Source organism: Chrysemys picta, chromosome 10, assembly GCF_011386835.1.
Source record: "Chrysemys picta bellii isolate R12L10 chromosome 10, ASM1138683v2, whole genome shotgun sequence".
NCBI lineage: Eukaryota > Metazoa > Chordata > Testudines > Emydidae > Chrysemys > Chrysemys picta.
The window spans coordinates 14,260,940-14,284,283 of NC_088800.1; the positions used below are offsets into that span (position 1 = coordinate 14,260,940).

Sequence of the window (23,344 nt, forward strand, 5' to 3'; positions counted from 1 at the left end):
CAGAGAGAGAGAAACCAGCTGAGAGCTGACCATAGGTAGAGAGAGCTGGATGGACAAGCCAGTGACCAAAAGGACCTTTCCTTTCAGCTGTCAGTCAGGAGAATGAGGCAGAGGACGCGGGCATGAAGGGATGAGTGGGGCCCTGCGCTTTCCTCATTCTGCCACTCTGCACTGCTCAGTTCTGCTTCATTGCCTGTGGGGTTTGAACATTAAAATCTGTTCCCAAGAGACTGTCGTTAGCCCTTGGCATTCTAAGCAGTTTCCAGCAGAGACTACTCTGGAGCGGGGGGTGGGGTTTGCAAGGTTTGAAAGCAGGATTCTAGTTCAGGATCACAGAGGTTTTCCAGCTGCTAGAAGGCGAATGTTGAGGTCAGGATTTTTGCAGGAAGCCAAGCCAGAAACCTCCTAGACATAAGTGCTGAAGAGATGGAAGAGACTTATTAGATCTACTCCTCCACCCACTTGTCAATGTAAGATCGCCTATGTTTTGTGTAAATAACTCTAGAGACAGGGTTTCCACTACTTCCCCAGGGAGACGTGGTCTCCACCCCACCTCCGAACCTGACAATCAGGGCTGGGCAGCAGCCATCAGTGAGAACTTTTGTCCAGGGAAGCTCAAGAGGGTTTCTGGCAGTGGAAAGGCTGGCGGCTGGGCAGCAATGGGGAGGCAGACAGAAGAAGTGCTCACTGTGGGTAGGGGGATGGAGCACTCTGCAGCAGCAGTCTGATCTAGAGGTGACAAAGACATCGACCATAGTAGCTAAATTCACACCCAAGAGAAACGAGCACAGCCTCCTAGTCAGATCTAGATGGACAAAGGTGCTTTGACCAAAGCTATTCTTTTATCCTTCAAAAGCAGCTGGGAATCTAACCCGACCTTCAAGTTGTGAGCGGAGGTCATAAAAAATGAACACAGCCTCAAACTGGAGGCATGGCATCAACTCAGTCTCATCATCCTGCTGCTTCCCCCTCTCCCCATAAACACTTCACTCTAACCCAGCTCACTTTCATCTATGCCCCACCCTCATCTAAACTCTGAGACACCTGATCGCCCTCCCTGGGTTGGTGGAGATGGAGATGCTCAATTAGGTGTTATCTGCATACTGAGAAGGCCTCAGCTCAAACCTCCCCACTAAGTCCCCTAATGACCTCAGACACACATGAATCATGAGGGATGGCAGCATAGAATGCTGATGTACCCCACAAGAAGGCGCCACAGCCAAACCTCAGAGAGAAGTGAAGGGAACTCGAGTCTCTGGGAAGGTAAAGGCTTTTCCGAAGGAGCAGAGACCGGGGGGTCAGTGCTTGTGTACGTGAGTGTCAGTAGGACTTGCAAGGGGTTCTGAGAGGGGATTCAGTCTACTCGGAGGCTATGTCTACTATAATTCAGTTACTCTGGGCTGCTCATTCAGAGTTAAAGGGCCTCTGTCATCAGCTCAAAATTTACATTTGGTGGAAATAATTTTTTCCAAACCCTACCTGCCCCCAGGAACGTTTCCTCTTCTATTAGCAGTGAAAACAGTTGTTTTCATACAAATAAACTGCGAACATTTGCAACCTAAGATGTGCATCTTGGAGAACCTGGGAGCAAAACTGATTACAAGCAAAATGGAATGGACTTAGTCAGTTTCCTTTGTCCAAGCTAAAGAAAATACAACTGGTGAATGAAGAGCATCAGCAGTGAGAGGAAAACTGGATTTTTAAAAATCCTCTCCCATTTCGACTCTCTAGTGTTATTAGAGACAGGGGAGGAAATCCGTTTGTTTAAAGAGTATGATTTTTGAATGGATCACAGATTCCCTTTCAAACTGCACTCCAAATGCAAGATAAAGACAGAGTGATGTGCGGAAAGGCTGCTGATGGTGTCTTTATTGTGTGATTTGCCTTGGTTTTTCTGAAGTACTTCTTTTTAGCCGATTACCATGTATTTACAGTTAGCGTAATTATATCTAATTACTTAATTAGTGTGAATACGTGTAATTACTAACTTCGAATATGCAATTATGTCAGGGCAGCCTGTAATAAATGCGGTTGTAAAAAAAACCCTCATTAGCACTCTATAGAAGGACATCGGCTCCGCCCACATGGTGAATGCATCGCAGTGTTAAGGCTGCACCAGTCCCGACAGAGGAAAACAAACCAAACAACCGTCGTGCCCAGTCTGCAGCAGCAGCAACAAAATCAGAGAAGGCTCTGAATGACTCCAGCATCGCTGTTTTTACTGGGGCCAGAGCGTCCTGTTCTGAGAGAGCAGCCCCGACTGACCCTTCACCCCAGACGCAAACTGAGAAATGCCTGAGATCTCAGTAAGCAGATATGCCCACCTGATCCCTATTTCGTGTCCCAGAAAAAAGGGACTCTATATTGCCGCCAATTCTTCTGAGATCAACATGCCCCATCTTAAATCTGACACTCAGCTTAACTCCCTGCAGGGGAGTGAGAACTACTGAAGCTGAAGCTTTTATTTATTAACAAAATGCATCCTTCCAAGCCATGGCGCTGACCGGTGCACATGGAGTTATGGCTGGAAGGAGCAGAGGGAATGGCAAAGAGTAGAGCACGAGGTCCCAAAGTGTCAATATGTCCCAACACAGGGACAGGGTGGCACATTTGCTTCCAGGCCCTTTCCCCAAACCCACATCTAGGAAGGGAAGAATGACTCCTCCCGTCTCTCTAATTCTGGAAGCAGCAGCAAGTAGGTGAGTGAGAGAAAGGCCCTGGTCTCAGGAGTTCCCAGAAAATCACAGGTGAGAGAGAGAGCTCCAGCATCCTTCATCCTATTGACAGGGAAAAAAACCCAGCACATCCATAGTCAGAAGCAAACGTCTGTCTCCTCGCAGACAGCAGTAATTAATGGGTCTGTAAGAGTACCCCCCGCAGGACAGGTTTGTGCAGAAGCAGCAAGAGGGGGCAAAGCTTAGCAGGCAGCAAGCCGCTTTCCATATTTCATCTGCAATTCCATTATGCAGAACTAAGTGGCTGGGAATAAACATCCATCATTCCCGCATGATAAGCGATGTTTGTTAGTGCAGAGGGTGACGGAAATCTATATCGCACCAATGTACTATTAATACTGCATTAAGCACAGAGAGTTTTCTCTCCTCACTGTAATTCAGTAACAGGTGTCTGCGTGTCCTCAGCCCAAACACCCGGCGTCACAGCCAACCAGAGAGGAGGACCAAGCTAAAGAAAGAGAGAAGCCACGTTCCAGTGTCTACAGATGATACGTTAACAAAACCTGTATTTGAACCTGGGCTCTACAGGTTATGTGGGGGTGAATGCCATTGCTAGCGATGGGCTTCATAGTCTAATATCCAACTAGTGGACTTAGCAGGAAGGCAGTGATCAGAAGGGCAGGGGCTAACTGGCACTGGTATGTCCAGGCATTGTACCAGCCCCTTTTCTGGATGGACTCTGCTGGGTATTAATAGGCTTGCCTATCTAAAGGGCTTCACCTCTCCTTCACAGAAGAAAGGGGGAGGAGGGAGAAATATTTTAAGAGGAGCAAACCAGAGGTCCAATGTGTAAAATGCTGGGTGAATGGGAACAGTCACTCACCTCCAGCCAGACCCAACACGTCAAATGAGGGCTGGGCAGAATGGCTTGGGTAAAATAAAAACCAAATGGAAGCTCCAAAGAGTCTGGTTGGTTTTATTTATTGTAAAGGTGAACTATAATACTTTCCAGGGCTCAGGCCACACTGCTACTGAAGTCACAGGTCTGAATAAGAGCTGCAGGATTGGGCCCTAAAATATACTAAACTAATGCCAGAAACATGGAACCCTGCAGATGATTCCAGGTAGGTAAGCAGAGAGGCAAGTGCTTTCCCTGTAATCTGTTGTGCGTGTATTTATTGACAATGTTATATTCTCCCCATGTTATATTCTCCCCATGTGGCCCGGTTAAATGATCCAGATTCCAGCCCCTCATGGTTCTGCTGCATATTGAACTTTTCAGATCTTAATCAAATGGAACCCGTGAAACTTTCGGACCAAATTCTGCTGCGATTTACTTCCCGGGCAGCCCCACAAAACTCAGAGTAAATTGACTCCTTTGACTTTCAACCACCACTACTACAATGGTGCTTACACACCAAAATGGTTGGTGTACTATGAAAGACCATAGATTACAGAGATGAGAGAGAGAAAGCAGAGAATCAAAGCCATCAGAGTCTGTAAAGTGTTTTGAGATGAGGTGCTATAAGAAATATAAAACATAAATATGATACAGAAATACCACACTATTTGGCTCCTTCTGCCTAACCAAAACACTCCACCCCATCCCTGTACAAACAGACCAAAAGAAATACATTAAAATACAAATCAAAGGGAAAGCCAGGCACAGTGACTGGATACACCCCATTGCTCTGGTGATTGAAGTGCAACAAGCAACAGTCCAGGATTGGAGGTCCAGCTCATGTTTCTCTCTATCAGTTCTTGTGAGTGTCAGCGATAGGACCAGCCCTTGACATCTCAGCAGGAGGGGAAAGGGATGCTGTTCGGGCTTATCTGATTGCAAAAGAGGAAGCCATGGAGAACCAACTTCTTGCCTAATGTTCAGTACTGGGTAAATTTCTAATGGTTTGGAAGTTTGATTCCTATGAACACCTTAAAGCTCAGTGGCTGACTCAAATTTTTCCAGCCTCCCAAGTTGGCAAAAACAGACTGGAAGTCTGGCTCTCCAGCAAGATCCCTCGTACTTCCTGCTCCTGGTCAGCCCGGAAAGATAGTGACAATAACTTTCCTTGTGACATTTTGTTACATCCAATCCTGACTTGAACCAAGAAATGCAAAATATTCCAAGAACCTGAACAGTAACTGGAGTGGGGGGTGGTTGCTTCCAGGAATTGGCAAAGGCTGAGGGTGCAGCGAGAGGTTTGTATCTGATCCACTGACTGTGAATAGGCTCCACATATTGAGGGACAGTGGCCCGGGAAGCAGTCGTGGTATGTGGTGACCAAGAGTGCATCTTTTTTAATAGCCCTTCACTTTTACTATCAGAGTTTATGAGGGCTCCCGCTAAGCTGGGATGGACAGTTTATCACCTCGTGTGGAAGATATTTGCTATTTAATGGATTTTGCTCACAATGCAGATTTCAAGCTTTTCAGAGGCCCCCCTGAGTGTAAGAAATGAAGTGTCTGAATCTGTTGCTCTCCTGCTCCAAGTGTTTTCTGTGTATCTGCCCTACCTGTAGACACTGCTGTGTTTGCCCTTTGGGCTGCAGGTTGTTCAAGGAGGCAGTCCCGCTGCTATGAGGGTAGGGAATTGTTGGAGAAGGAAGGGTAGATGCATTCTTATCACACATAGGAAGCAGGTCTCTCTAATGCCTTGTGCTCTCAAGTTGCACTGGCTCACGCCTCTGGTACAGTGCCCAAAGCAAACGTCTGCAGGCTCCATTCTAGGCTGTCTCTGTCCTGAATGGGGAAGGTGATTAGCGGGTAGTGGTAGGAGGATGAAAGTGGAGTGGAGGGTGAGGGTGAGGGTGGGAATTCTCCTTCTGAAGCACCTTCATGTATGTTGTGATTTTTGAGACCTGAGATTTACCTTGGGGTTCACTTTCATCTCTGGACCATACAAGACCCATTACCCTCCCCCACATCCTCTTCTTCCTTTACCTCTTCCTCCTCATCCTTCTTTCCCCACCCACTTCTCTTCCCCCACCCCCGCCCCCATTCTTGTCCTCTCGTAAGCAGAAGGATCCAGCTGAATAAGGCACTCACATGTGTCTGGCTTGTGGCAGTTGTGGCCTTGCCTGAAGTACTGGGGGTTCTCGATGACGGGGATACGGGTCATGCCGATCACCACCGTGTCCGGGCCAGCATCCAGCGACGAGGGTGTGGTGATGCCATGGTTGATATGATGGAGGGGGCTGGCAGAATCCTCCTCCCCGCTGATCACTGCCACGGGACCTAGAGCCATCACACACAAAAACATCAGACAACACAATGAAGAGACAAGTGGCCCAGATCCCTGTGTGGTTCTTCTGTTCACTGTTACATACAGTTCACCCAGGTTAGTCGCGTCAGCTGGACAAAGACTAATCTAACCTCCTGAACAGGATTAATTATCCTGGGAGTCTCCCAGACAATGCACGGGTCCTGGGGAGAGCCCTTCCCGTTCACCATTCCGGTGAGCAAGCCAGACTGAATCCTGGAGACCAAAGTCCTCTCCCTCCAGAACTACAGCACGGGCAGCAACAGAACAGGCTTCAGCCCTGCCCTGGAGGGCCACCGGCTTTAGGCCCTGCAGGACAGTTCAGCCTCTGTGGTGTTCATATACTACAGTGCTGGGTGTGATATGAGAACCGAGAGATTAAACTGGGAACCGAGAGCGCAGACTGGAGAAGCAGCATTCTCAAATAGGGCTTCCTGGGTCACACGCTGTGCTCAGATGACATTTCCCTCTCACCACCCATGTACACCTCCACCTTCCCTCTTTCCCTGCCTGCATGCACACAACCACTCGATCCAGCTGATGTGCTTGGGAACCTGTGATCCATAGGAGTTAATCCTGAGTGAATCGCACAGTGATGGAAATGCACCCCGCTCCTTCCTAACTGTGTGCTGAGCAACCCACACCCTCTCCACCGGAGCCCCTCCGAAGCCAGAGCATTCACAGACAGCGGGAGAAGAAAAACAGCCAGTGCTCTCTGACTGCAATCCAGGGGAATCCCCCCAACCTTCTCCACCTGCCATCAACTTGTTGGGCTGCTCTTGCCTGAGAAGAGGCTGCAGGAGGATTTTCCCACTGGCAGAGCTTCTCCTTGCTGGCACTCCACAGTGTTGGCTTCTCCACGCTCCGCCTCTCTCCGCCTCTGCCACAAAAACCCACAGCCAGCACCAGGAGCGAGCCCCAAGCACGGTGCAGAGCCAGGCAGCAATTGGAGCATGCTTTGGGCTGAGCTGTAATAGGCTCAGGAGAGTTCCTCCTCCCCATCTTCTCTAATTTGACTGGTGCCATCTCAAGTCCTTTTTAACTCCCAGTTCCCCATCTGCTGCTCACGTCCAGGGATGCTTTATCAATCTCGTCACTCGGTCACACTGCTGGGCAGCAGGACTAATGGAGAAGCCCGGAGTCTCTCTCCACGCTGGCCTTCTAAGCCGAGGCTGACACTTGTCACCCAGTGGGAACTGCATGGCAGGTGAGCCGTTGCAGCAGCCCGCACAGTAGACCCTTACACACAAATAGTTCCCTCCCTTCTCCCAACGCACCCACATCCACAATCACCTTAACACCCCAAACACCGGTCCCCTCTCCTTCTCAGACACCCCAAAATACTTCACCATCCGTGTACACCTCCCTGCCCTTTCACAAACCGCCCTCTCCAAAACACCACATGTACACACCCCTCCAACCACTCATGCTAACACTGCCAAATGGGCACACTCAACCTCCCCTCAGACACCCTAATGGCCCAAACACTGCAAACATACAGCCCACTTCCTGCAAACACAGACCCCCTCACATCCAAGCATGCACATGCACACACACATCCAAATCCCAGAGTACGGCTGCTCTAACCCCGCCCCAACACACACCCATTTTCATACGCAAAAGGATGCCCTGAAGAAAGGGACAGGTGACCTAATAGCCAGGGTTCAGCTTCTCAAACCCATGAATATGTTACAAATCTCAGTTACACCCTGATTTTTACAGCCCCAGTTGTAAAACTGCCCATCAGCTTTCACGACGGAAAGTTCTCAAGGCCAGAAAACCGCACGGGACTTCAGAGGCCAGGAGGGATCATTATGAAATGTTCTTTCCACAAGCCCCATGATCGCATCCATCATTTCCCCACGCCCCTGGTAAAGCCGAAAATTGCAAGCTTCAGCCACCTGTCTTGCATGAATGGGAAACTGTGAGGAGCTTGGGAATGAGAAGACTCCAACGCATGCTTTTGCAAGGACGCTCTCCTCAGCACCCTAATCAAACACACTGCAATTTATTCAGACACCGAGGGAAGAAAAATCCCAGCCATCTGGTGATGCGTCTCTGCTGTTTTCCGGAAGCTACCAGGGGCTAACAGAAGGTTAAGCCAAGATGAGCAGAGCTGCTCCACCTTCTACCTGCGCCGAGTAGAAAATGTCTCTCTCCTGTCACTAATCTATTGCTAATTGCACAATTACTTTATTATGTAGTGCTAGCAACAAAGAAGAGAGTCTTGAAGTCATTTTACTCTCTTGGAGCTTCTGAGAGGATCCAGAGAATATGTGCTTCATTCAGACATTCTGACTGCATTCATTTAGTCTAATTTCTCAGACTTCAAGTACTGTTTGTTCTTCCGAGTGGAACATAATAAAGTTATTGTGTAATTAGCAGATTCCTGGCAGGTGTTTTACTCACAAGAAAGAAGTCTCTCCCTTTACTGTGAGTTCCTTTTGGCAGGTTCTCGCCTTCTGTCAGGGCCCAGATTACTCTCAGCTCCTGTGATGTTACAGAAAACACAGCGGAATTCAGCTCCCCAGCAAAATGCCTGCGTTAAGACTACAGCTATTGTGTTTCTCCAAACACAATAAACAAAAAGCAATTTCAGTCTGAATGACTTATTTTAGATGAAGAGAACATCACCACCACCACCACACACACACACACCACTCCCACCAAAGAAAGAACAAAAGCAAAGTCTTTTTCATGGTAGGTGTTTCCTCTGTCACAAACTGCACTGAGAAGTGAACATAACATGACGTCTGTCTCTGCAAAAAATCTGGTCTACTATCCTAGTATATGGCGCTTGTATCTTGATCGACATGTTTCTGTATCCTGCACCCTTAAATGTAGGAATGTCACCCTCCCGCCTGCAGAGAGTCTATAAAGGTCCCACTTCCCCCTACGGCAGTGGCAGAGGCCAACTGACAACCTCACGGGTCTCTCCAGGCAGCAGGATCTTTGGATTTAGGGGAGCTGATGGAAGTGCTGGGCAACTGATAGGAAAACCCATCCTCAGGAGATTCCAAGCGTGCCTCCCAGAGCAATGAAGCCTGGATAATGTCTCAAAGGTGGGATTAGCACCAAACTTTTGGGACCTGTTCCAAACTGAGCCACATCTTTGAACCTTGAGAGCTTCACCCACCTTTAATGATTCGTAACAATTCACTGATGCTGTGCAATTCATTTGCCAAACCAGACAAAATCGGAACATTAGTACACTCTTGACTAAGCTGATGAGGGCTGGGGGGGCGCAGGGGCAGGAGAAAAGGGAGGGGACAGTAACCAAGATTGCCCTAGGGGCAGGTTGAGATCAACTGATCCAGCAACAGACTTGCGATACTGCACTAGCCAACATAATGAAGCTGATTGTACACGACAATACACTTAGTTCAGGCAGCTCCACAGAATACAAGAGGCTGCCTGCAGAGGGGAGCATGCCTGGTGACTCCCTGGCTAATGTCTACCTAACCAGGTCAGCACTGAGGTCTTCAAACTGGTGCTCCTATCCCTCAGGTTGAAGGTGGGCTTCAAACTGAATCCCAAGAAGGCAGAATGCAAAAGAGGCAGAGAAGAACCATAGGCATTAACGATGGACAAGACCCATTACAGTAGGTCACATCAAGCCCATTCAACCACCCCATCAATGTAGGGCTGTCCCGTTTAAATGTCTCAAGCAATGGGGCTTCCACCACTCCCCTTTTGGACACTAGAATCTCATGGTCTTACCTCACTGGTAGGAAGTGTTTCCTGGAGTCGCTCAGCAGTTTCCTTCTCTTCATTCCATCCCCACTGCTCCTACTTCAAGCTCTTTTCGAATGCTCCCCAAAATATCTCATGCTCCTTGATCTTTACACCCTTCAAAGGTCTTTGTAGATTTCACTCTCAGGTAATTCCCCATAGCAGGCTGTCACCCATGCCAACTCTCTTTCTCCAGGCTCAGCCCACTTCCTCCACTTTCGCTTACTCTTCCATACATTGGCATTTCAGTCAGGCCAGGTCCACTCTACAGAATTCTGTCAGCATACCTATGTCAGTTGGGGGGTGGGTGAAAAAACCACAGCCCCTAGCTGACAGCTATGCCAGCAAAAACCCCAAGGCAGACACAGCTGTGCCGACAGAAGCAGAGCTAACATTGTTGCAGGAAGCGGTGCAACTCTGTTGACAGAAATACTCCTTCTGTTGTAGACATAAGCTGCATCCACACTAGAGGGCTCTGACAGTATAGCTGCCGGCAAAGCATCTGTAGCCTGGACAAGGCCTCAGTCTAAACCAGGGGTCTTAAACTCAGTTTACCTTAGGGCCAGTGCCAGTCATCAAATCCTCCTTGCGGGCCAATAATGTCACTGAAGATGGTGTTCAGAAAAGAAAACGTTTATATTGTATTTTTTTATTTTGAATTTCTTAGAACTAATGAAACTGTCATACAACTTTATACAATTCTTCGCCTGCCAGAGAGTTTTTAGTGTTTGCCAGACACCTGGCAACGCTTCAGTTCTGTCAATTTGTTGATGTTTGGCCTCAGTGACTGAGCAGTTGAAACCTTCAGGATTGAGCAAGGTGTGCATCAGATAGTTGTGTTCGGTATTTTGACTTGTTTATATTCATTGTGGAAAAAAGTGACGCTGCCTCCATGGCTGACTCTGCCCGGCAACTAATGATGCGCCCTCCATGGCTGACTCTGCCCAGCAACTAATGATGCTGTTTCCCTGCCTGATTCGGCCCGGCGACTAGTGATGCTATCTCTGTCCCTCTCCCCCAGCCAATGGGAGCTGCAGGAGGCAGCGCCTGCAGCAGACAGAGCCGACAGTGGCTGCATGGATCTGTCCTCCACAGGCCGCAATGGGGAGGTTCTCGGGCAGCAGATGGCCCATGGGCCAGGACTTTGAGACCCCTGGTTTAAACAGAGAGCAATTCTTTGGTTAGCACCCCGAATGGGCCTGGTGTTTAAAAGGGGCTGTCAGGGATCCCTAAGTGCCAGTTAAGTGTTTTCATGTCCCAAGGCAGTAACGTGATGTGGTGGTAGGGCACACATCAGGGTAAGTGAGCAGGAAGGGTGGCTAAAAGTCATTAGGATTACACCTGGTCTACACTTAAACGGTTTGCAATGATGTCTATATTGCAGGGATCGGACGGCAACCTTTGGCACGTGGCCCACCAGGGTAAGCCCCCTGGCGGGCCGGGCCTGTTTGTTTACCAGCCGCGTACGCAGGATTGGCCGATCGCGGCTCCCACTGGCTGCGGTTCGCTGCTCCAGGCCAATGGGGGCTGCGGGAAGCGGCGGCCAGCACATCCCTCGGCCCGCGCTGCTTCCAGCAGCCCCCATTGGCCTGGGACGGCGAACCGCGGCCAGTGGGAGCTGCAATGGGCCGAACCTGCAGACGCGGCAGGTAAACAAACTGGCCTGGCCCGCCAGGGGGCTTACCCTGGTGGGTCGCGTGCCAAAGGTTGCCGATCCCTACTATATTGGATAGCTATATTGGTAAAACCCTGCAAGTATCAATGCAGTTGTACCAGCAAAGTGCTTTTGCCAGGAGAGCTTATTCCAGTTTAATGAGTGAAATAAGCTATCTCGGCAAAACCACATTTTTTTTGCCAGTATAGCTGTGCCTACGCTAGGGCTTTTGCCAGCATAGCTATGTCGTAAAGAAATGTCCCACCCCTCACCGAAAGAGCTCTGCCAGCAAAACCTTTCAAGTGCAAACCTGGCCTTAGAGGACACCACAGATGGCTCCCAAATAGGATGGATTTCAAAAGCATTACTACAAATGTAGGGCTTAGTTTTCAGAAATGCTGAGCTGCCACCACTCCAATTGCAGTTAATGGGAGCTGAGAGTTCTCAGCACTTCTGTCAAATCAGGCCCTCCGAGTTGTAAGAGAAGACACTGCACGCTAAAACTAAATAGAAGACAGGTCTACTGTACCAGGGCTCTGGCTGGTTCAGATATACAGGGCCTTTTGCTTCTAGGTCACTGGTTCCCAACCACTTCCATCATGGTGGTAAAGAGGTTTGTGCATTCCTTCTAATAACTCTCAGTTAAAATTATTCCAGGCCAGGATTTGAATCTGTGATCTTTAAATTTTTTTTTTAAAGACAGAACTTACCCAAAGAAACAGATTTTCCCAAATGACACTAGGGAACTGGGGCAGTACGAGGTTGCAGCATTTTGTCCCAGAGGTGACCCTGATTCAGAATGGAGAAAGTGATCTCTAGGTGCTAGCAGTTTGTCTGATCGGTTAGTAACGTGGACAGTGCTTTGGGATCCATTTTGATGAAAGGTGCAATGGAAAGTCAAGAATATTGTCCTGATCATTACATATACAGTATACAAGACACACTGCCTGGCTTACACGGAGATAAAACCACCCAAAGACCTTGCTTTATCTCATCTCAGTGAAATTCACCCAGCTCCAGCAGACACTGGTACAATTGTAGAAGCTACCAGTCCCCAACAGCTTCAGCACCAGCCAACTCTGCTGGTCCATCACCATCCCCAAACACTTACAACTACTGCTAGTCACTGACAAAACAAGAACTGCCAGGGATGGAGCCACCAGACGTTTACAACCACATGGATAATATATTGCAGAGTCTGCCTAAGCACACTTCCACCTCTTGCCGAGAATGAGCCTGCAACGCTTCCCCTTCTCAAGCCCCAGGGAGTCCAGTGCAAGGGAATGCACCAATGGAGCTCAGAATGCAGTTGCTCTTACCTTTTGGAGGCACTTCAGACCCCTGCCAGGGCCAGAGCTGGAGACCAAGATACTTAGCTATTGGCTAGCGTCCAGCTATTTCCTCCCCAATAAACTCAGGAGCCAGATATTCTCGGATTAATTATGTACAATGTTTACAAATTAATGTTCAGTGCCCTCCAAGCCTTCCCCTCATTCTCTTATCATTTAATTATTTATCTTTGTTATTTTACATTTCTCCTAAATCTCCAGCTCTCTGCTCCTCTCTTAGATTCCCCCAAGCCAATGGGGGCTGCAGGAAGCAGCGCCAGACGAGGGATGTGCTTCCCGTAGCCCCCATTGGCCTGGGATGGCGAACTGCAGCCAGTGGGAGCTGCGATTGGCCTAACCTGCGGACGCGGCCAGTAAACAAACCGGCCCGGCCCACCAGGGGCTTTCCCTGACGGGCCGTGTGCCAAAGGTTGCCGATCCCTGATATATACAATCATCAATTTCTCATGGAAATAAACCATGTATCAATAACTTTTAAACACTCTCTCGAGTATACTGTACATATTGTAACTACTAACCAGGTATGGACACTGAATGGATGATAGTGATGAAAGACCAAATCCTGAGATCTTTACTTGGGCAAATGCCTACTGATCTCAGTGAGAGATTTTCTGAGTAAAGACTGAGAAAAACTGAATAAAAATGGACTTCAGGATTTAAGTGTCTATGGATCTATGCAAATCTATCCACCTGTACAGACAGATGGATAGGTAGGTAGATGCCCAGACGGACATAATTTTGTACCATCAAATGCAGGATAACGGTCCAGGACAACCCCTGGTAATTCCTGATATACCCACAGGAGATCTTGGAACAGGACTGAAGTGAATCTGAGTCTCCAATGAACCAAACTATGATGATGATGTGACAGGTGTCTGTCTGTGGATAAATAGGTCTGTATTGTGGATATTAATTACCGTATAATATGGCCACTAGTTAATTTTTGAAGGATTTTGTGTGTATCTTCTGTCTTCTCTGGGATTTTATCATTCTGAAATCTCGGAGACCAAAGGAGCAGAGGTTGGATCTGGTATGTGGCTGAAGTCAGGTTAACAGTCGGAGTCATTTATACCTGCTGCACGACAGCAACTACAGTTTCCTGGGGGCCCCTCCATGACTCCAGCAGCTGATTCAACTCCACACTCCTTTTTTTAGACTCTTATTTGGTCACCACAACTGAAAGTACTGTACCTGTCCTCATCCAAGAAAGACTGGTGGAGAGCCTGGTCAGAGATGCCCCAACGTCAGCCATTAGAGTCACGATAGAGAAAGGTGTAGCTCCCCTTTCTGACTCTTTCTGTCTTTTCCCTCCACACCACCATGAGCTAGGCCCATTTGCACGCCCATCTACCTCCCTTCTCTCTTATCTCCTGCTGCCTCCCTCCCGCCCTATATGCCTTCCAGTTCTTTCCCAGCATTATGCCCATTTTTCTTTTTCTCCCCCTTTTGGATTTGACTCTATCCTGATTCTACTGCTCCAAAATCCTCCCTCTTTTCATCTGCCAAGCACATTTTCTCCCATTCTTCTAATCTTCCTAAAACCCACTCTCTCTGGGGACTTTCTAGTATCTTCTCTCCGCATGGTCTCCTGAGGATGAACTGGTCTGGTTCCAGTTTGTCTGAATCTCTATGAAGCAGGGTACACTTCTTACTCTAGATCTGTAAAGCTCCTAGTAAATTTATAGGGTTTTATAGGCAATTTGTTATGAAAAAATGAAGTAAAAATAAATACCTAGGAGATCCCCTGTTCACATGATCATATCCTAATGGTCAATTACTTAACAAGGTAAGGTACTATATTTTCTGATAAGATGCAGGCATAGGCATTATAGAATACCTTATAAATAGCCAGAGATTAGAGAAGAGAAGATAATGGTCACTCCACGCACATCCATAACATAATGAATTCTCCAAAGCAGACATGTGCACAGAAGCAAAAACTCCATCATGCTAAGACAGTAACCTCTACCGGGCATCTAGAAGGCAGGTTGTAAATAATGATGCTCAGTGCTCTCCCAAGCCATGACATTCTTTATTGCAGCAGAACGGCCCTCAGAGAGGAGTCAAGTTCTTTCCTATCTCTGAAAAGATCAAAGAAAGACAAAGTACCTACCTACCTTCCAGTCTGAAGCTCCTTAATCTCCTCGTAGTGAAAGTAAGGGATTTTCAAAGCCACCTAGAGGATATGGATGTACATTTCTCATTCATTGCAATGGGAAGTGGACATCCAGATCCTTTAGGTGACTTTGGAACTCTCAGCCTATAAGCAACACAATTCCCTAACACCGTTCTAGAAAGGGTCTGTCCCAGCTACACTAAAAACCCCAAAGCAGTGGTCCCAAAGCAGGCCAGGATAAAAAAATAGTGCATTCAGAACAATGGGCCAACCACACTACCACCAACAGGAACTGCCTTCTGGGAACTGATTTTTGATCGATCACTACAAGAGCTAAATGGGCTATCCAAACTCCACTGGATAATATAAAGAACCACACAATGAAGCCATTTTATTAAGAACTATATATGATCCATAACTAAAAAAACCCTCCCCTCCCCACTAAACTGGGTCAAAAAGTAAGTTACAGCAAGTGCTGTAAAAGCCCTCATTTAAAAAAAAAATCCACCTTTTAAAATCCCATTGGCCTTCTGGCCTGACCTCAAACCTCGATTGGTGCTTTCATGCTTCAGTTATCTTAATCTTAAATTCAATACATCAAAGGGCCATATCATCCGTTGGAAGGTGGATGGCTCTCAAACAGAATCGTCCAGCCCTGCTTCATTCCAGGAGACATATATTTATTTATAAACAGCAGACACAAAAACAGCTCCAACCTTTACCTTTTTTTTAAAAAAACAACAACAACAAAAGCACCAAGGTGTTTAAAAAATCCCAACCTTTAGCTGGAGCTGAAATCAAACACTGACTCATCCCCCAGGGGTGAGCTCTGCACCAGCAGGGATGGCAACTGAAACTCATAAAACAGAATAAGTGAAAGCACAACAAACACAATTAAAACTCTCGCCATGCTCAGAGATGGATTGCATTTACTGTCTCATAAAGAGCCTTGTTCTGTCAGGCAAACAAAAGGAAATCAATTTCTTAATGTTTATTGGCAGATACAGGCACAGGGCCAGGTTAGCGCTTGCTTTCAAGGCAGGGACCTGACTGGAGGCTGGCTCTCCCTGTTCCCCTTTCCCTGCTGTAAAGGGCATTATCCCACCCTTTTTGTCTGCAGAATATCCCGGTGCGGCTGCCTCTTCTTTCTAGCTTTGATATCCAGCATGGCAGACTGCGGGAGCTTCTATCCTGTAGGATGCGCTTCCCTGAGCTGTGGCCCTACCAAGAGCCAGAAGGGGCTGAATACCTCCCTCCAGTCCATGCAAAATGCTTTCACTCTGCTGACTACAGTCTCCCGCCCTTGGCTTGCCCTCGCCATCTGCATCAAGTTCAAACACGGCTTCCCTCACTCCCCAACATCCACAGGACTCTGTTCCGCTCTCCCACTCCCTGCTGTCTTCGCACTGCCTGCTCGGGCCACTCCCAACTTCATGCCTATCTCTAGCTTACCCCCTACCGTGGAAACAGCTTTCCGGTTACCATCAGCCAAGGCCATCCCTCTCCTTCTTCACCAAATTCACGGAAATTGGTCCACAAGCATTAGAGCTGCATCGACCCACAGCTCATCTGACCTTGGCCACACTAAGATTTGAAACCAGATTAGCACCTTCCTAGTGAGCTATAATCACAGTTCTCATTAAACGATACACTCCACAGGCAGGCCAGAGGTAGAACCAAGAGCACATGGGGGACAGAGCCAGAAGCACATGGACCAGCCAGAGAGAGAACTAATTGCAGCAGTTACACTGATGCAGACCCAAATTGCTGAGAACGGAAGAGGGGAGTCACGAACCTGCCACTGAATTCAGTTGCAAGTGCCCTGAATGAGCTGCTCCTATTCCATCCCCAGGGGGTAGAGGAAAAAAGAGACGCTTGCTGCATTTCATCTTGCAGTGGCAGCACAGCTACAGCCCCCATCCTTCCTTCCCCATATGCCTTCTGCCACATGTAAAAATAATCCATTGTGGTAGCTACAATTGGTCCCCAGAACAAATGGAATGCTGGACAGTAATTCTCCGAGGAAACTATCCCATCATCACGTTTAGGAATTGAGGCACATCACAGAGTAAATCTACTTCTGGGCCACTCACACTGTTGTTTGCTTCATATACAATAATCCATAAGGTCTCCCCAAGCCATAAAGCACTGGTTCAACTTCCATCACCCTTCAAAGATTCTCTCCTGTAAGAGAGATGTGGGATTCCCCAAATCTCTCACGCTCCGGAGAGCTCCCCCTTGGTAGTGTTTTTCCTTCTCAGCTTTATTTATGGAGTTTTGATGTGACTCCTGAATGCACTTGCACACTGGGAATGGAAGTATTAAGATCAAACATGAGTCAATGCATAGGACAGCACGAATACATAAATCCAGCCGAGGAACGCAGACAATAAAAATCACAAGACAATCTGAAAATTGCAAGGGGAGGCATCCAACAAGCCAGACCGTGTGAAAATGCAATTCTGAGTCCCAGGCTCCAGTAGGAAGAATGGAGAGGAGGATATTTTACAACTATGCCCAAAGCCAGAGGGCCAGCTGTACCAAGTGCCTCCAACGCAGGAAGAAGCAAATAGTCGGGAAAATAACTAAACGTGACGCTGTGGGGTTACTCATAGGAATATTTTATCCTTACACCTGAGCATCTCAAACATTTTAAGTATTAACTAAGCCTAAACCGTCCCCCATGAAGCACATAAAGGATATATGGGAACCGCTTCACCTGCCTACCAATGAAATGCAACCACCTCTGGGGTGAAACATGGCAGCTATTTAATAATGCACAGTAACACTTCCTAACAGCTCAGGAGAGGAAGCAAAGCATATTTTATCTGCTGGTAAATGCAGGGAGGATGGCCGTATTTAGTTACCATACCTGTGATGGAATGGAACAGGACGTTAGCTAACAGCACTACTCTTATACCATCTTTAGTTGCTCCTCATGATTCCCTGATCAAGTTTGCTCTGTTCACATGCCAAAAGCTGATTTTTCTAACTGCCAGAGCTGCACACTCATCCTGGGATTTGAAAATCCAGGTGGAGTCTTTCTGGCTTACGCATCAATCACTAGCAAGAATGCTCCTGGGATCGCATCTCGGTATGCTAGCGTCCATGCCAGCGATATCGGCTTTTGCAGCATTAATGGGAGCAGAAATGGAGTTCTGTCAGCAAAAGGCGCAGATATGCTTTGAAGGCACAAAGAGAGTGGAGTGGGGAAGCAAGGAAGGGCCAAATCTACAGAGTCACTCACTGTAATCCCACTTTAATTATTCAGCGTGCTCTTTGGGTGTACCCACGGCTGCTACTGACTTGCCAGTACACAGCACCCTCTGGAAGTCAGCCCCTTTGCTCCTTTCACACCTCTTTACATAGGGAGGATGCTGGCATATATAAGATATGGAACCTTCCAGCAAGGCACATGGGATGCACTGTGGTATTTTGGGTTGCAGAATCGCAACCGCATGTCAGTGATGTACCCTTCTGAAATGCAGTGAGAAAGGGCCCCTGTCGCAGGGGATACAACTATCTATCGCTGTAACAAAATCCCACTGTGCGCCTAGCCCGAAGTACCCATGGAGTGGACAAATGCCAGAGTGGGCAAATCAGGAGACATTTCAGAGGCCCAAGGCACGGCACCGCTCCTTGCAAACTCACCACGGCCGCAGGCCCCAACAGCATTTCTGTAGACACGACCTGAGCAGGACACAAGTCCCTTTGCTATTCATTTGTCACTGTGGCTCTGGTGGGAGCCCATCTGCCTCTGGCCCAAAAGCTGCTGGGGTTCAGATCTCATACCAAGATCCAGACTTATAGCAGTCATGCAGTAATAAGGGGGAGGGTTGCTGTGCTTAGGGGAGCCATATTTGGAATGAGGCATCAAACCAAGGTCCCACCTGCAAGATTCTGGTTGGCGATCCATGTGGAAACTAAACATAGAATCATAGAATGTCAGGGTTGGAAGGGACCTCAGGAGGTCATCTAGTCCAACCCCCTGCTCAAAACAGGACCAATCCCCAGATCCCTAAATGGCCCCCTCACGGATTGAACTCACAACCCTGGGTTTAGAAGGCCAATGCTCAAACCACTGAGCTATCCCCCCCCCCCCAAAATACGGGGGGGGACAAAATCCCATTCCCCAGCCTCAAAATAGCCTCAGTCTGTGGCCTAAGTCAAAAATCTCTTCAGCGCCCTTTGCTCCATCTTTAAGTCCCAAGGCACTTTTCCGGAGGAGACAGAGGATAAAATGACTGACTCTTCCCCTGCCAGTACTGCAGTTTCACATATCTGAGACTACTGCTTAGTGCAGAACAGCTGCTATACCACGCTCAGCATGGCACCTGGATTTTGCAAGGTGCTACAGAAAGCCAAAGGCTAGTCAATTTGGGGTTGGATGGATCAGGGGAACCCAACAAAGACTGAAGTCACGGCAAAGGTGGGTGTAGCTGGGATTCTTTACCACAGGAAGAATCCTTCCTGTCCTGTCACCAAGGCCCGCAATCTGCCATCACGTTATGGCCATGCTTTATTTTTGGCAACAGAACCCCCTATTCCCCACCCCCATGTCTGGTACCAGCCATGAATCTCTAACTGTTCAGCATCTCCCATTAATCACCCTTAGCCCCCAATCCCATACACTGAGAGCTCAGCATGCTCCTGGCTCCCCTGAACTCTCAGCATGCTGCCCCTTTACATTGTCTTTTTGTAGCCGGAAACTTGCCTCCCATTTAAGCCAGAGTCCCAAAACTTTCACCTCGAGGGCACCTTGAACCTCCAGAACCGTGTGTACTTTACAACACAAGAGATGGGCAGTTGCTGGGTAAAGGCCTCAGCAGTGCCTATTAATCTCTTGGCTCACTCATCCCTATCATAGACACACCGTAAAAATGATATAAGCATTTCATTCAAACGGCACTGCAGAGGGAGTGGGGAGAGAGCACAGGGCCAATTGATTTCCAGTATGTCTGCTCTTTACCTTCAGGTATAAATACAACAGCAAAATCAATCGGAATAACACCATATCAGCTTTCTAATCTCTTCTGCTCATAAGGTGTGTTTTATATACTGCAGTGCTTGCTACAATTTGCACACACGTGCAGGAGTACACCTTCAACTACTCACATGAACATTCATGTCTGCACAGGTGCTGCTCACGCATATACACACTCGCACACAATAAACAGTACACAAAAGGAGCGAAGTGTCACAATCTTCATTTTACCAGTAGGGAAACCGAGGCACAAAGAGACTATCCAGCAACGTAATCCAGTAAATCCATTGCAGAACCAGCAATAAAGCCCAGATTCCCTGGCTCCACTAACCACTAGATCATGTTGACACCTGCCACAAAGGGACCCTCCCTCACTCAGACCCACACAAGCCTATATTTGCTTGCTTAGACACGTGCCTGCTAACATATGGTCACTTGAACTCGCCCAAGGACTTGCCTGTATCCGTTTACATGCATGTGGCACTCCCACACAGACATGCTCACTTGCACATGTGTGCTATCACCCATATGTAAAAATGGGGGGACAACCCCCCCCCCCAAAACCACACTCAGCATTGTGACATGTTTCTTCGCCCATTGGCCCTTGGCGTTTCACTTGCTTACAAGTCATTTGAACCAGAAGGTACCTCGTGGGCGCTCAATGCCAAGACAAGCGAGTAAATCCAAATGCCCAAACCACAAGGGAGCAATCTCCTCGGAAACAAAGCTGACGGCTCAGGGCTGAACACACACATTTCCTTTTTTCTATTTCTATTTATCACTGGCCCAAGGCTTTTATCCACTTTCCTGGCCCCCAGCCATGGCAGACTGAGACTGTGAAAACCTGATAAACACTTTAACCAAGCTCTTCCTCCTGAGCACACGCATACAAAGAGCTGAGCGGGAGCAGGGGCTGCTTGGCAGGCACACGGTTTCCACAAACATAGGCGGAGTTGCACATCTCTACTAGCTGGGCCCCCATGTGAAGATGCCATCCCCTCCTCGCAGGCAGACCCCTCCCAGGACAAGGGACACTGTTACAACGGGGTTAAAAGCTACCATTTAGATGGGATCTACCTGTCTCTGCACAACTGGGGTAAAGCTTTGGACAGCCCAGGGTTTTAAGGTGCCTGCAATGCTGGGGCATGGTTAGGTCCTGCCTACCCTGCAGCTTTTCACATGTTATAACTGAGACCTGCTGAGTCGGTTAAAGTTGCAGTCAAGCCGGGCCTCAGTAACATTAAATTTGCCATTGAATCAGACCATCAGCTCTGTGAGTCCAGCATGGCCTCACGAGCAAGTGCCTGCACCTGGCCTACTATACAGTGCTGACCTGAGTGCACCATGGATGCTTAATAAATAATTATAGTAATCAACCAGCAAACCTCTACCAGCTCTCAGTGGTCAGAGCACTTGTATCTGCCCTCCAGGCATCTGGGCACCAGCGGATATTGCCATTATGGACATGAAGTAGAAGGTCTGTGCATGCTTCCCATTTTCCAGCTTTGCCATGGTTCGACAATCAGCCTCCCTCCCTCGCTATGGTTGCTGTGAGCTACCAACATATCCACTCCCCACCCATCCTCTCGCCACATCTCCTCCCCCATAACCTGGCCACAGTGAGATCAATCTTGGACTGTCTCTGCCTTGATCTACTTGGAAAGCTTAACGGCCATGAAAGTAAACCACTTGTCCTCTGGCTCCAATCTCTTACAGAAATTAGTGCCAATGGAAGTGTCAGTATCAATTTCATAATGTTATTGGATGAAGGCAAAGCTGGGCCAAGTCCCATATTCCTGATGGGTCATCAAAGTGATGGGGATTATGGGTAAGGAGACAGACAGTCCTGGCAGGAAAGGCAATGACTCAAGATCAATTATACTGACAAGCCTATCTTTAAGCCACATCACTTAATGCTGACACCAGTGCGTTCTCCATGGAGATGAGAGGCCTGTATACAGAGTAGTCTGACCCATCCAATGGTAACCAGAGCCCCTGGAGTCCTTGGAGTCATGTGTCCCCTCCCCAAAGTATCCAATTTATGAGACTCTGAAGCCAGTGAGGGAATTAGCTGTTATAATACAACATTAACGTTCAGGCCTCCCTATTGCGGTTTAATTTTCTGTCAAGAAAAAAAATCATGTATTAAACAAAAATAAATCTCTTCCCTTGTGTTACTCACACAAAGGATTCAAATGGAAAGAACCTTTATAATCTAAGGTATTTTGCACCCTTGGCTTATGCTCTTTGTTTTCTTTTTGCAAATCATTCATCTTGAACCTTTAAACTAGACTAGTCAGTTTCTCACATTCTAGTTCTCAGACTCTATTTAACAGAGCTCATGATGTTTCAAACAAAACCTCTTCTGTCAAAATTTGACCTGTTTTAAAAATGGACTTTTTGTTATTAAACATTTTAACTCTGTATGCAGGCAGTCACCATAGTTGTATGACAGTGACATTATGCTTCTAACAAGTTATTTGCAGGCACACTTATTGCAATTCTGCATGCAACTGACATAGCGTCTACACTGCAAAATAAACCCATTGGCAATGAGTCTCAGAGCCTGGGTCAATTTACTCAGGCTCACAGGGGTCCTGCTACAGAGCTAAAAATAGCAGTGTAGTCATTCCTGCTCGGGCTGGAGCCCGGGCTCTGAATGTGCAGATTAGGCACATATTTGCACACCCAAACTTTTGAAAAACCAGATCCACCATGTTTACTTTCAGCCAGAATGGAATTTAATAGGAAAGTCTGAAATAAAACTGACTTAACTTAGTTAGTTCTTTAAAGTTATGGAAATGTAACACTTCTGACTTTTGCAAAAAGCAAATCACTTTTCTTTGCTCAACACTCCTCAAAATAGCCTGGTCTGGTGATGTCATCCTCCCTATGCATTTACTCCTTCCGAAGAAAAATATTTTGTTTCCTACAGAAACTAAATGCATTTAAATTGCAGAAATAGTTTATATCTTGAATCTGAGCCTTTTGAAAATTATGAGGATCTTCTAGGGGTATGAATTCCAGGTTAGAAATATCCTTAAAAAAAAACAAAGAAAAAAAAAAACCCTTGTCCACTATTCCATCATAGATAAATTAAAAAAAACACACACACACAACCATTGTTTACATAGTCTCTTGTGCTTCCCCTGCTCGTACCCTAGTGCTATGCTGATACAGTCTTGTCATCTGAAGTTGACCAGAAGACATGAGGTTCAGCAGATTTTCAAAAGGATGTTGTAGACAACGGAGAACATAAGAATGGCCATACTGGGTCAGACCAAAGGTCCATCAAGCCCAGTATCCTGTCATCTGACGGTGGCCAATGGCAGGTGCCCCAAAGAGAATGAACAGACAGGTTATCATCAAGTGATCCATGCCCTGTCACCCAATCCCAGCTTCTGGCAAACAGAGGCTAGGGACACCATTCCTGCCCATCCTGGCTAATAGCTATTGATGGACCTATCTTCCATGAATCTATCTAGCTCCTTTTTGAACCTTGTTATAGTATTGGCCTTCACAACACCCTCTGGCAAGGAGTTCCAGAGGTTGACAGTGCGTTGTGTGAAAAAATA

The 23,344-nt window shown here is 47.4% G+C and overlaps 1 protein-coding gene across 8 annotated transcripts in view; it reads right to left on the reverse strand.

Annotated features, from left to right (window-relative positions):
- NTRK3 (neurotrophic receptor tyrosine kinase 3) overlaps positions 1-23,344 on the reverse strand; it is a 324,926-nt gene that overhangs the window by 114,645 nt on the left and 186,937 nt on the right. For all 8 annotated transcript variants that reach the window (XM_005294882.5, XM_065559292.1, XM_005294879.5 and 5 more), the window contains one exon: positions 5,721-5,909. In XM_005294882.5, the coding sequence (XP_005294939.2) occupies positions 5,721-5,909 (189 nt within the window). The remainder of the gene's footprint in view (positions 1-5,720; positions 5,910-23,344) is intronic.